This window comes from Leptodactylus fuscus, unplaced genomic scaffold (genome assembly GCF_031893055.1).
Source record: "Leptodactylus fuscus isolate aLepFus1 unplaced genomic scaffold, aLepFus1.hap2 HAP2_SCAFFOLD_255, whole genome shotgun sequence".
Taxonomy (NCBI): domain Eukaryota; kingdom Metazoa; phylum Chordata; class Amphibia; order Anura; family Leptodactylidae; genus Leptodactylus; species Leptodactylus fuscus.
Genome location: NW_027440278.1, coordinates 6,541 through 21,193, shown reverse-complemented (window position 1 = coordinate 21,193; position 14,653 = coordinate 6,541). Strand labels below are relative to the sequence as shown.

The 14,653-nt window shown below is 51.9% G+C and overlaps 2 protein-coding genes across 2 annotated transcripts in view; both read right to left on the bottom strand.

Moving 5' to 3' along the window:
• The window catches only part of BSN (bassoon presynaptic cytomatrix protein), an 86,476-nt gene extending 81,130 nt beyond the window's left edge, over positions 1-5,346 (bottom strand). Inside the window, exon 1 of the mRNA XM_075261665.1 lies at positions 4,582-5,346. Within this exon, the coding sequence (XP_075117766.1) occupies positions 4,582-5,226 (645 nt within the window). The 5' untranslated portion in view covers positions 5,227-5,346. The remainder of the gene's footprint in view (positions 1-4,581) is intronic.
• Positions 5,347-5,498: 152 nt separating this feature from the next.
• On the bottom strand, positions 5,499-14,224 carry LOC142187834 (protein bassoon-like; the record flags this gene model as incomplete). Its single annotated transcript, XM_075261666.1, has 2 exons — positions 13,833-14,224; positions 5,499-5,651 (listed from the first exon to the last, which is right to left on the bottom strand). Coding segments are annotated over exons 1-2 (447 nt in total), but the record flags the coding sequence as incomplete, so codon positions are not given.
• Positions 14,225-14,653: the final 429 nt, after the last annotated feature.

Sequence of the window (14,653 nt, the reverse complement as noted above, 5' to 3'; positions counted from 1 at the left end):
AGTCACTGTGTACATACCTTACTTATCCTGTATTATACTCCAGAGCTGCGCTCACTATTCTGCTGGTACAGTCACTGTGTACATACATTACATTACTTATCCTGTATTATACTCCAGAGCTGCGCTCACTATTCTGCTGGTACAGTCACTGTGTACATACATTACATTACTTATCCTGTATTATACTCCAGAGCTGCGCTCACTATTCTGCTGGTACAGTCACTGTGTACATACATTACATTACTTATCCTGTATTATACCCCAGAGCTGCGCTCACTATTCTGCTGGTGCAGTCACTGTGTACATACATTACATTACTTATCCTGTATTATACTCCAGAGCTGCGCTCACTATTCTGCTGGTGCAGTCACTGTGTACATACATTACATTACTTATCCTGTATTATACCCCAGAGCTGCGCTCACTATTCTGCTGGTACAGTCACTGTGTACATACATTACATTACTTATCCTGTATTATACTCCAGAGCTGTGCTCACTATTCTGCTAGTACAGTCACTGTGTACATACATTACATTACTTATCCTGTATTATACTCCAGAGCTGCGCTCACTATTCTGCTGGTGCAGTCACTGTGTACATACATTACATTACTTATCCTGTATTATACCCCAGAGCTGCGCTCACTATTCTGCTGGTACAGTCACTGTGTACATACATTACATTACTTATCCTGTATTATACTCCAGAGCTGTGCTCACTATTCTGCTAGTACAGTCACTGTGTACATACATTACATTACTTATCCTGTATTATACTCCAGAGCTGCACTCACTATTCTGCTGGTGCAGTCACTGTGTACATACATTACATTACTTATCCTGTATTATACTCCAGAGCTGCGCTCACTATTCTGCTGGTACAGTCACTGTGTACATACATTACATTACTTATCCTGTATTATACTCCAGAGCTGCGCTCACTATTCTGCTGGTACAGTCACTGTGTACATACATTACATTACTTATCCTGTATTATACTCCAGAGCTGCGCTCACTATTCTGCTGGTGCAGTCACCGTGTACATACATTACATTACTTATCCTGTATTATACTCCAGAGCTGCGCTCACTATTCTGCTGGTACAGTCACTGTGTACATACATTACTTATCCTGTATTATACTCCAGAGCTGCGCTCACTATTCTGCTGGTACAGTCACTGTGTACATACATTACATTACTTATCCTGTATTATACTCCAGAGCTGCGCTCACTATTCTGCTGGTACAGTCACTGTGTACATACATTACATTACTTATCCTGTATTATACTCCAGAGCTGCGCTCACTATTCTGCTGGTACAGTCACTGTGTACATACATTACATTACTTATCCTGTATTATACTCCAGAGCTGCGCTCACTATTCTGCTGGTACAGTCACTGTGTACATACATTACATTACTTATCCTGTATTATACTCCAGAGCTGCGCTCACTATTCTGCTGGTACAGTCACTGTGTACATACATTACATTACTTATCCTGTATTATACCCCAGAGCTGCGCTCACTATTCTGCTAGTACAGTCACTGTGTACATACATTACATTACTTATCCTGTATTATACTCCAGAGCTGCGCTCACTATTCTGCTAGTACAGTCACTGTGTACATACATTACATTACTTATCCTGTATTATACCCCCAGAGCTGCGCTCACTATTCTGCTAGTACAGTCACTGTGTACATACATTACATTACTTATCCTGTATTATACCCCAGAGCTGCGCTCACTATTCTGCTGGTGCAGTCACTGTGTACATACATTACATTACTTATCCTGTATAATACTCCAGAGCTGCGCTCACTATTCTGCTGGTGCAGTCACTGTGTACATACATTACATTACTTATCCTGTATTATACTCCAGAGCTGCGCTCACTATTCTGCTGGTACAGTCACTGTGTACATACATTACATTACTTATCCTGTATTATACTCCAGAGCTGCGCTCACTATTCTGCTGGTACAGTCACTGTGTACATACATTACATTACTTATCCTGTATTATACTCCAGAGCTGCGCTCACTATTCTGCTAGTACAGTCACTGTGTACATACATTACATTACTTATCCTGTATTATACCCCAGAGCTGCGCTCACTATTCTGCTGGTGCAGTCACTGTGTACATACATTACATTACTTATCCTGTATAATACTCCAGAGCTGCGCTCACTATTCTGCTGGTGCAGTCACTGTGTACATACATTACATTACTTATCCTGTATTATACTCCAGAGCTGCGCTCACTATTCTGCTAGTACAGTCACTGTGTACATACATTACATTACTTATACTGTATTATACTCCAGAGCTGCGCTCACTATTCTGCTAGTACAGTCACTGTGTACATACATTACATTACTTATCCTGTATTATACTCCAGAGCTGCGCTCACTATTCTGCTAGTACAGTCACTGTGTACATACATTACATTACTTATCCTGTATTATACTCCAGAGCTGCGCTCACTATTCTGCTGGTGCAGTCACTGTGTACATACATTACTTATCCTGTATTATACTCCAGAGCTGCGCTCACTATTCTTCTGGTGCAGTCACTGTGTACATACATTACATTACATTACTTCTCCTGTATTATACCCCAGAGCTGCGCTCACTATTCTGCTGGTGCAGTCACTGTGTACATACATTACATTACTTATCCTGTATTATACTCCAGAGCTGCGCTCACTATTCTGCTAGTACAGTCACTGTGTACATACATTACATTACTTATCCTGTATTATACTCCAGAGCTGCGCTCACTATTCTGCTGGTACAGTCACTGTGTACATACATTACATTACTTATCCTGTATTATACCCCAGAGCTGCGCTCACTATTCTGCTGGTGCAGTCACTGTGTACATACATTACATTACTTATCCTGTATAATACTCCAGAGCTGCGCTCACTATTCTGCTGGTGCAGTCACTGTGTACATACATTACATTACTTATCCTGTATTATACTCCAGAGCTGCGCTCACTATTCTGCTGGTACAGTCACTGTGTACATACATTACATTACTTATCCTGTATTATACTCCAGAGCTGCGCTCATTATTCTGCTGGTGCAGTCACTGTGTACATACATTACTTATCCTGTATTATACTCCAGAGCTGCGCTCACTATTCTGCTGGTGCAGTCACTGTGTACATACATTACATTACTTATCCTGTATTATACTCCAGAGCTGCGCTCACTATTCTGCTAGTACAGTCACTGTGTACATACATTACATTACATTACTTCTCCTGTATTATACCCCAGAGCTGCGCTCACTATTCTGCTGGTGCAGTCACTGTGTACATACATTACATTACTTATCCTGTATTATACTCCAGAGCTGCGCTCACTATTCTGCTAGTACAGTCACTGTGTACATACATTACATTACTTATCCTGTATTATACTCCAGAGCTGCGCTCACTATTCTGCTAGTACAGTCACTGTGTACATACATTACATTACTTATCCTGTATTATACCCCAGAGCTGCGCTCACTATTCTGCTGGTGCAGTCACTGTGTACATACATTACATTACTTATCCTGTATTATACTCCAGAGCTGCGCTCACTATTCTGCTGGTACAGTCACTGTGTACATACATTACTTATCCTGTATTATACTCCAGAGCTGCGCTCACTATTCTGCTGGTACAGTCACTGTGTACATACATTACATTACTTATCCTGTATTATACTCCAGAGCTGTGCTCACTATTCTGCTGGTACAGTCACTGTGTACATACATTACATTACTTATCCTGTATTATACTCCAGAGCTGCGCTCACTATTCTGCTGGTACAGTCACTGTGTACATACATTACATTACTTATCCTGTATTATACTCCAGAGCTGCGCTCACTATTCTGCTGGTACAGTCACTGTGTACATACATTACATTACTTATCCTGTATTATACTCCAGAGCTGCGCTCACTATTCTGCTGGTGCAGTCACTGTGTACATACATTACATTACTTATCCTGTATTATACTCCAGAGCTGCGCTCACTATTCTGCTGGTACAGTCACTGTGTACATACATTACATTACTTATCCTGTATTATACTCCAGAGCTGCGCTCACTATTCTGCTGGTGCAGTCACTGTGTACATACATTACATTACTTATCCTGTATTATACTCCAGAGCAGCGCTCACTATTCTGCTGGTACAGTCACTGTGTACATACATTACATTACTTATCCTGTATTATACTCCAGAGCTGCGCTCACTATTCTGCTGGTGCAGTCACTGTGTACATACATTACATTACTTATCCTGTATTATACCCCAGAGCTGCGCTCACTATTCTGCTGGTACAGTCACTGTGTACATACATTACATTACTTATCCTGTATTATACTCCAGAGCTGCGCTCACTATTCTGGCAGAGAGATGATATTGAGGTGTGAATGTGGGGCAAGGACGGGGGAGGGTTTGGCTGTGACTTGTAGATCTCCTAGCCATGAGGTCATCACTATAAGCCTGGACAGTAGGGGGCAGCGTCTAGCATACAGAGGCATCATTTCAGATAAAGGGGTGCACTTACCTCCACCAGGTGGGGGGTGGGGTTGAAGCCGCAGAGGTTGCACACCTGCTTCTTACATGAGGTGCAGCTGTTATAGTTGGGGGGGTCGCTGGATCCCACGTTCAGTTCGGTTTTGCACAATGGGCACACGACTTTCGGCACATCCTTTGTCTTGGCGTGTTCGTTCCTCCCAGGTTTGTGTAGAGGGGACACCTCAGCCCTGCTCGGTGCTGCCCCCTGGGGCTTTGTGGCCACGTCCTTGCTTGCATCACTAAATACGATTTTCGGAGGCACTTTGCCTGGGGACGGCTGACCTGCTGGGGTGGGGTCAGGGACAGAGATCAATGTGCTCGCCTGGTTCAAGAGGGAAGCCCCAAAACCAAAGAGCTTCCCTGTCAGCCCCTCCTGGGCCTGGTCCTGGGGGCCGTGGGCAGGGGCTGCAGGGTTTTTTGCAGGAGAACCTCCCAGGCTCTTCCTCTGTTCTGCGGGGGACGGCTTTCCTTGAGAATGTTGGGGGGAGCTGCGGGCGGCCTCCAGGGGAGCAGCGGCTTTTGCTTGTCCTTGGCTGACGTGCTCTCGTTGTTGGGGGTACTGAGGTTTGCCTTGTGGGTGGGACAGGGTGGAGCCCTCTAGCTGTGCACTCCCCAGGGGGGTCTCCGTACCCATCTTTATCTGGGACTGGTATTGGTCTGGGGGCTTGTGTTGGACTTGAGGTTGGGTTGGGGGTTTGCTTTGGGCCTGGGGCTGGTACGGAGCTCTCTGGGGATGATGACTTGGAGTCTGATCTTGGGGGCGATGATGATGATGCTGCGGCTGAGTTTGGGGAGGGGGCTGCGGGTGCTGATGGGACAGAGGGAGCGGCTGGGTTTGGGAGGGGGCTGCGGGTGCTGATGGGACAGAGGGAGCGGCTGGGTTTGGGGAGGAGACTGTGAGAGCTGGTGGAGAGACTGCGACATGGGGGGAGGTTTAGTCTGCTTGGCTGGAGAGAGCGGCGAGTGGAGCTGCTGCTGGCTCTTGGAGCGGGGGGCCGTCGTCATGTCCATGCCCAGGGCTCGCTGCATCTGGCAATTCAGGCACAGCCATTCCTTCACCTGTGGAGAGAGCGGTCAGTGACTGGTCAGTGGAGGTGCCAGCAATATCTGACCATCTGCACATCTGACCCTCAGGTTACCCCCTCCTCCCCCACTGACCGTCAGGTTACCCTCCAGTATAACCAGCACCTGACCAGGCCGCAGATGGAGCAGCACTAGGGGGCAGTCTATAGATGGAGCAGCACTAGGGGGGCAGTCTACAGATGGAGCAGCACTAGGGGGGCAGTCTATAGATGGAGCAGCACTAGGGGGGCAGTCTATAGATGGAGCAGCACTAGGGGGCAGTCTATAGATGGAGCAGCACTAGGGGGGCAGTCTATAGATGGAGCAGCACTAGGGGGGCAGTCTATAGATGGAGCAGCACTAGGGGGCAGTCTATAGATGGAGCAGCACTAGGGGGCAGTCTATAGATGGAGCAGCACTAGGGGGCAGTCTACAGATGGAGCAGCACTAGGGGGGCAGTCTATAGATGGAGCAGCACTAGGGGGGCAGTCTATAGATGGAGCAGCACTAGGGGGCAGTCTATAGATGGAGCAGCACTAGGGGGCAGTCTATAGATGGAGCAGCACTAGGGGGCAGTCTATAGATGGAGCAGCACTAGGGGGGCAGTCTACAGATGGAGCAGCACTAGGGGGGCAGTCTATAGATGGAGCAGCACTAGGGGGGCAGTCTATAGATGGAGCAGCACTAGGGGGCAGTCTATAGATGGAGCAGCACTAGGGGGCAGTCTATAGATGGAGCAGCACTAGGGGGCAGTCTATAGATGGAGCAGCACTAGGGGGCAGTCTATAGATGGAGCAGCACTAGGGGGGCAGTCTATAGATGGAGCAGCACTAGGGGGCAGTCTATAGATGGAGCAGCACTAGGGGGGCAGTCTATAGATGGAGCAGCACTAGGGGGCAGTCTATAGATGGAGCAGCACTAGGGGGCAGTCTATAGATGGAGCAGCACTAGGGGGCAGTCTACAGATGGAGCAGCACTAGGGGGGCAGTCTACAGATGGAGCAGCACTAGGGGGGCAGTCTATAGATGGAGCAGCACTAGGGGGGCAGTCTATAGATGGAGCAGCACTAGGGGGCAGTCTATAGATGGAGCAGCACTAGGGGGCAGTCTATAGATGGAGCAGCACTAGGGGGCAGTCTATAGATGGAGCAGCACTAGGGGGCAGTCTATAGATGGAGCAGCACTAGGGGGCAGTCTATAGATGGAGCAGCACTAGGGGGCAGTCTATAGATGGAGCAGCACTAGGGGGCAGTCTACAGATGGAGCAGCACTAGGGGGCAGTCTATAGATGGAGCAGCACTAGGGGGGCAGTCTATAGATGGAGCAGCACTAGGGGGCAGTCTATAGATGGAGCAGCACTAGGGGGCAGTCTATAGATGGAGCAGCACTAGGGGGCAGTCTATAGATGGAGCAGCACTAGGGGGCAGTCTATAGATGGAGCAGCACTAGGGGGGCAGTCTATAGATGGAGCAGCACTAGGGGGCAGTCTATAGATGGAGCAGCACTAGGGGGCAGTCTATAGATGGAGCAGCACTAGGGGGGCAGTCTATAGATGGAGCAGCACTAGGGGGCAGTCTATAGATGGAGCAGCACTAGGGGGCAGTCTATAGATGGAGCAGCACTAGGGGGGCAGTCTATAGATGGAGCAGCACTAGGGGGGCAGTCTATAGATGGAGCAGCACTAGGGGGCAGTCTATAGATGGAGCAGCACTAGGGGGCAGTCTATAGATGGAGCAGCACTAGGGGGGCAGTCTACAGATGGATCAGCACTAGGGGGCAGTCTATAGATGGAGCAGCACTAGGGGGCAGTCTACAGATGGAGCAGCACTAGGGGGGCAGTCTACAGATGGAGCAGCACTAGGGGGGCAGTCTATAGATGGAGCAGCACTAGGGGGCAGTCTATAGATGGAGCAGCACTAGGGGGCAGTCTATAGATGGAGCAGCACTAGGGGGGCAGTCTATAGATGGAGCAGCACTAGGGGGCAGTCTATAGATGGAGCAGCACTAGGGGGGCAGTCTATAGATGGAGCAGCACTAGGGGGGCAGTCTATAGATGGAGCAGCACTAGGGGGGCAGTCTATAGATGGAGCAGCACTAGGGGGCAGTCTATAGATGGAGCAGCACTAGGGGGCAGTCTATAGATGGAGCAGCACTAGGGGGGCAGTCTATAGATGGAGCAGCACTAGGGGGCAGTCTATAGATGGAGCAGCACTAGGGGGGCAGTCTATAGATGGAGCAGCACTAGGGGGCAGTCTATAGATGGAGCAGCACTAGGGGGCAGTCTATAGATGGAGCAGCACTAGGGGGCAGTCTATAGATGGAGCAGCACTAGGGGGCAGTCTATAGATGGAGCAGCACTAGGGGGCAGTCTATAGATGGAGCAGCACTAGGGGGCAGTCTATAGATGGAGCAGCACTAGGGGGCAGTCTATAGATGGAGCAGCACTAGGGGGGCAGTCTATAGATGGAGCAGCACTAGGGGGCAGTCTATAGATGGAGCAGCACTAGGGGGGCAGTCTACAGATGGAGCAGCACTAGGGGGCAGTCTATAGATGGAGCAGCACTAGGGGGCAGTCTGCAGATGGAGCAGCACTAGGGGGCAGTCTATAGATGGAGCAGCACTAGGGGCAGTCTATAGATGGAGCAGCACTAGGGGGCAGTCTACAGATGGAGCAGCACTAGGGGGCAGTCTATAGATGGAGCAGCACTAGGGGGCAGTCTATAGATGGAGCAGCACTAGGGGGGCAGTCTATAGATGGAGCAGCACTAGGGGGGCAGTCTATAGATGGAGCAGCACTAGGGGGGCAGTCTATAGATGGAGCAGCACTAGGGGGCAGTCTATAGATGGAGCAGCACTAGGGGGCAGTCTATAGATGGAGCAGCACTAGGGGGGCAGTCTATAGATGGAGCAGCACTAGGGGGCAGTCTATAGATGGAGCAGCACTAGGGGGGCAGTCTATAGATGGAGCAGCACTAGGGGGCAGTCTATAGATGGAGCAGCACTAGGGGGCAGTCTATAGATGGAGCAGCACTAGGGGGCAGTCTATAGATGGAGCAGCACTAGGGGGGCAGTCTATAGATGGAGCAGCACTAGGGGGCAGTCTATAGATGGAGCAGCACTAGGGGGGCAGTCTATAGATGGAGCAGCACTAGGGGGCAGTCTATAGATGGAGCAGCACTAGGGGGCAGTCTATAGATGGAGCAGCACTAGGGGGCAGTCTATAGATGGAGCAGCACTAGGGGGCAGTCTATAGATGGAGCAGCACTAGGGGGCAGTCTATAGATGGAGCAGCACTAGGGGGGCAGTCTATAGATGGAGCAGCACTAGGGGGGCAGTCTATAGATGGAGCAGCACTAGGGGGGCAGTCTATAGATGGAGCAGCACTAGGGGGCAGTCTACAGATGGAGCAGCACTAGGGGGCAGTCTATAGATGGAGCAGCACTAGGGGGGCAGTCTATAGATGGAGCAGCACTAGGGGGCAGTCTATAGATGGAGCAGCACTAGGGGGCAGTCTATAGATGGAGCAGCACTAGGGGGCAGTCTATAGATGGAGCAGCACTAGGGGGCAGTCTATAGATGGAGCAGCACTAGGGGGCAGTCTATAGATGGAGCAGCACTAGGGGGGCAGTCTATAGATGGAGCAGCACTAGGGGGGCAGTCTACAGATGGAGCAGCACTAGGGGGCAGTCTATAGATGGAGCAGCACTAGGGGGGCAGTCTATAGATGGAGCAGCACTAGGGGGGCAGTCTATAGATGGAGCAGCACTAGGGGGGCAGTCTATAGATGGAGCAGCACTAGGGGGGCAGTCTATAGATGGAGCAGCACTAGGGGGGCAGTCTATAGATGGAGCAGCACTAGGGGGCAGTCTATAGATGGAGCAGCACTAGGGGGGCAGTCTATAGATGGAGCAGCACTAGGGGGGCAGTCTATAGATGGAGCAGCACTAGGGGGCAGTCTATAGATGGAGCAGCACTAGGGGGCAGTCTATAGATGGAGCAGCACTAGGGGGGCAGTCTATAGATGGAGCAGCACTAGGGGGGCAGTCTATAGATGGAGCAGCACTAGGGGGCAGTCTATAGATGGAGCAGCACTAGGGGGCAGTCTATAGATGGAGCAGCACTAGGGGGCAGTCTATAGATGGAGCAGCACTAGGGGGGCAGTCTACAGATGGAGCAGCACTAGGGGGCAGTCTATAGATGGAGCAGCACTAGGGGGCAGTCTGCAGATGGAGCAGCACTAGGGGGGCAGTCTATAGATGGAGCAGCACTAGGGGGGGCAGTCTACAGATGGAGCAGCACTAGGGGGCAGTCTATAGATGGAGCAGCACTAGGGGGGCAGTCTATAGATGGAGCAGCACTAGGGGGCAGTCTATAGATGGAGCAGCACTAGGGGGCAGTCTGCAGATGGAGCAGCACTAGGGGGCAGTCTATAGATGGAGCAGCACTAGGGGGCAGTCTATAGATGGAGCAGCACTAGGGGGGCAGTCTATAGATGGAGCAGCACTAGGGGGGCAGTCTATAGATGGAGCAGCACTAGGGGGGCAGTCTATAGATGGAGCAGCACTAGGGGGCAGTCTATAGATGGAGCAGCACTAGGGGGCAGTCTATAGATGGAGCAGCACTAGGGGGCAGTCTATAGATGGAGCAGCACTAGGGGGCAGTCTATAGATGGAGCAGCACTAGGGGGGCAGTCTATAGATGGAGCAGCACTAGGGGGGCAGTCTACAGATGGAGCAGCACTAGGGGGCAGTCTATAGATGGATCAGCACTAGGGGGCAGTCTATAGATGGAGCAGCACTAGGGGGCAGTCTATAGATGGAGCAGCACTAGGGGGCAGTCTATAGATGGAGCAGCACTAGGGGGCAGTCTGCAGATGGAGCAGCACTAGGGGGCAGTCTATAGATGGAGCAGCACTAGGGGGGCAGTCTATAGATGGAGCAGCACTAGGGGGCAGTCTACAGATGGAGCAGCACTAGGGGGGCAGTCTACAGATGGAGCAGCACTAGGGGGCAGTCTATAGATGGAGCAGCACTAGGGGGCAGTCTATAGATGGAGCAGCACTAGGGGGCAGTCTATAGATGGAGCAGCACTAGGGGGGCAGTCTGCAGATGGAGCAGCACTAGGGGGCAGTCTATAGATGGAGCAGCACTAGGGGGCAGTCTATAGATGGAGCAGCACTAGGGGGCAGTCTATAGATGGAGCAGCACTAGGGGGCAGTCTATAGATGGAGCAGCACTAGGGGGCAGTCTATAGATGGAGCAGCACTAGGGGGCAGTCTATAGATGGAGCAGCACTAGGGGGGCAGTCTATAGATGGAGCAGCACTAGGGGGCAGTCTATAGATGGAGCAGCACTAGGGGGCAGTCTATAGATGGAGCAGCACTAGGGGGCAGTCTACAGATGGAGCAGCACTAGGGGGCAGTCTATAGATGGAGCAGCACTAGGGGGGCAGTCTATAGATGGAGCAGCACTAGGGGGGCAGTCTATAGATGGAGCAGCACTAGGGGGGCAGTCTATAGATGGAGCAGCACTAGGGGGCAGTCTATAGATGGAGCAGCACTAGGGGGCAGTCTATAGATGGAGCAGCACTAGGGGGGCAGTCTGCAGATGGAGCAGCACTAGGGGGGCAGTCTACAGATGGAGCAGCACTAGGGGGCAGTCTATAGATGGAGCAGCACTAGGGGGCAGTCTATAGATGGAGCAGCACTAGGGGGCAGTCTATAGATGGAGCAGCACTAGGGGGCAGTCTATAGATGGAGCAGCACTAGGGGGCAGTCTATAGATGGAGCAGCACTAGGGGGCAGTCTATAGATGGAGCAGCACTAGGGGGCAGTCTATAGATGGAGCAGCACTAGGGGGCAGTCTATAGATGGAGCAGCACTAGGGGGCAGTCTATAGATGGAGCAGCACTAGGGGGCAGTCTATAGATGGAGCAGCACTAGGGGGGCAGTCTACAGATGGAGCAGCACTAGGGGGGCAGTCTATAGATGGAGCAGCACTAGGGGGGCAGTCTATAGATGGAGCAGCACTAGGGGGGCAGTCTATAGATGGAGCAGCACTAGGGGGGCAGTCTATAGATGGAGCAGCACTAGGGGGCAGTCTATAGATGGAGCAGCACTAGGGGGCAGTCTATAGATGGAGCAGCACTAGGGGGCAGTCTATAGATGGAGCAGCACTAGGGGGCAGTCTATAGATGGAGCAGCACTAGGGGGCAGTCTATAGATGGAGCAGCACTAGGGGGGCAGTCTATAGATGGAGCAGCACTAGGGGGGCAGTCTACAGATGGAGCAGCACTAGGGGGCAGTCTATAGATGGAGCAGCACTAGGGGGCAGTCTATAGATGGAGCAGCACTAGGGGGCAGTCTATAGATGGAGCAGCACTAGGGGGGCAGTCTATAGATGGAGCAGCACTAGGGGGCAGTCTATAGATGGAGCAGCACTAGGGGGCAGTCTATAGATGGAGCAGCACTAGGGGGCAGTCTATAGATGGAGCAGCACTAGGGGGGCAGTCTAGCAGATGGAGCAGCACTAGGGGGGCAGTCTATAGATGGAGCAGCACTAGGGGGCAGTCTATAGATGGAGCAGCACTAGGGGGCAGTCTATAGATGGAGCAGCACTAGGGGGCAGTCTATAGATGGAGCAGCACTAGGGGGGCAGTCTATAGATGGAGCAGCACTAGGGGGGCAGTCTATAGATGGAGCAGCACTAGGGGGCAGTCTATAGATGGAGCAGCACTAGGGGGCAGTCTATAGATGGAGCAGCACTAGGGGGCAGTCTGCAGATGGAGCAGCACTAGGGGGCAGTCTACAGATGGAGCAGCACTAGGGGGCAGTCTATAGATGGAGCAGCACTAGGGGGCAGTCTATAGATGGAGCAGCACTAGGGGGCAGTCTGCAGATGGAGCAGCACTAGGGGGGCAGTCTATAGATGGAGCAGCACTAGGGGGGCAGTCTACAGATGGAGCAGCACTAGGGGGGCAGTCTACAGATGGAGCAGCACTAGGGGGGCAGTCTATAGATGGAGCAGCACTAGGGGGCAGTCTACAGATGGAGCAGCACTAGGGGGGCAGTCTATAGATGGAGCAGCACTAGGGGGCAGTCTATAGATGGAGCAGCACTAGGGGGGCAGTCTATAGATGGAGCAGCACTAGGGGGCAGTCTACAGATGGAGCAGCACTAGGGGGGCAGTCTATAGATGGAGCAGCACTAGGGGGGCAGTCTATAGATGGAGCAGCACTAGGGGGCAGTCTATAGATGGAGCAGCACTAGGGGGGCAGTCTATAGATGGAGCAGCACTAGGGGGCAGTCTACAGATGGAGCAGCACTAGGGGGCAGTCTATAGATGGAGCAGCACTAGGGGGCAGTCTATAGATGGAGCAGCACTAGGGGGCAGTCTATAGATGGAGCAGCACTAGGGGGGCAGTCTATAGATGGAGCAGCACTAGGGGGGCAGTCTATAGATGGAGCAGCACTAGGGGGGCAGTCTATAGATGGAGCAGCACTAGGGGGCAGTCTACAGATGGAGCAGCACTAGGGGGCAGTCTATAGATGGAGCAGCACTAGGGGGCAGTCTGCAGATGGAGCAGCACTAGGGGGCAGTCTATAGATGGAGCAGCACTAGGGGGCAGTCTACAGATGGAGCAGCACTAGGGGGGCAGTCTACAGATGGAGCAGCACTAGGGGGCAGTCTATAGATGGAGCAGCACTAGGGGGGCAGTCTATAGATGGAGCAGCACTAGGGGGCAGTCTATAGATGGAGCAGCACTAGGGGGCAGTCTATAGATGGAGCAGCACTAGGGGGGCAGTCTACAGATGGAGCAGCACTAGGGGGGCAGTCTATAGATGGAGCAGCACTAGGGGGCAGTCTGCAGATGGAGCAGCACTAGGGGGGCAGTCTACAGATGGAGCAGCACTAGGGGGCAGTCTATAGATGGAGCAGCACTAGGGGGGCAGTCTACAGATGGAGCAGCACTAGGGGGCAGTCTACAGATGGAGCAGCACTAGGGGGCAGTCTATAGATGGAGCAGCACTAGGGGGGCAGTCTATAGATGGAGCAGCACTAGGGGGGCAGTCTATAGATGGAGCAGCACTAGGGGGCAGTCTATAGATGGAGCAGCACTAGGGGGCAGTCTACAGATGGCGCGGTGCATAACATACATAATTACTAGATGGCAGTGTTACCTCTGTCAGATGAGGGTTGGGGTTGAAGCCGCACTGGTTGCACACCTCATTGCGACACTGGGTGCACGTGTTAAAGTTTGGCTGATTCGGAGAGGAGGTGAGGTCCGTGGTGTTGCATATGGGGCAGAGCGTGCTGCTGGGGAGAGGGGCGATCTGCGGCACTGAGTAGGGGGAGGTCGGGGTGGTGCCTCGCTCTGGAGATGCTGAGGGTGATCTTCCTGCACGGTGACCTTTACTCTCCACCTGCAGCGTCCGCCTGGAGACCTCCGAGGCCGCAGGGGCCGGGGGACACATGGCTTCTTACTTCTTTTGTGCTTTCAGAGTTTGTCTGAATGTCTGAGGAGCCGAAGTCTGTCCGGCCAAACGTCCCGGATTCTCCAACCTCCCCGGAACACTGAAAGAGAAGAGAAGATATGACAGGCGGCAGCACCGAGACAGCGAGCAAAAGTCATAGGCAAGGCCGTCACACATCAGAGACCTGCCCCTTATATACAGCACAGCCCCGCCCCCTGTATATATCATGTCTGAGGGGTAAAATACAGAGAGAGAGGGGCACCGAGCCGACCAATGTGTAGAAATGATGGGTAAAAAGTAGGTAAGCAAAAAATTTGTCCGCTCACCTGGAAGAGTTGTGTGTGACACAACAACTCTATGACGTATAATATTGGAAGTAATAGGGACACGGGCAGCCGCTGGAAAGAACGCCTGCAAGACGTCAAGGCAATGAAGCGAAAGAGGGACCGTCCTCCTTGTGGAAGATGAAAGGAAAACCGCGCTCGCCCAGGTACAATGATAAGACTTTATTTCGCACAACGCGTTTC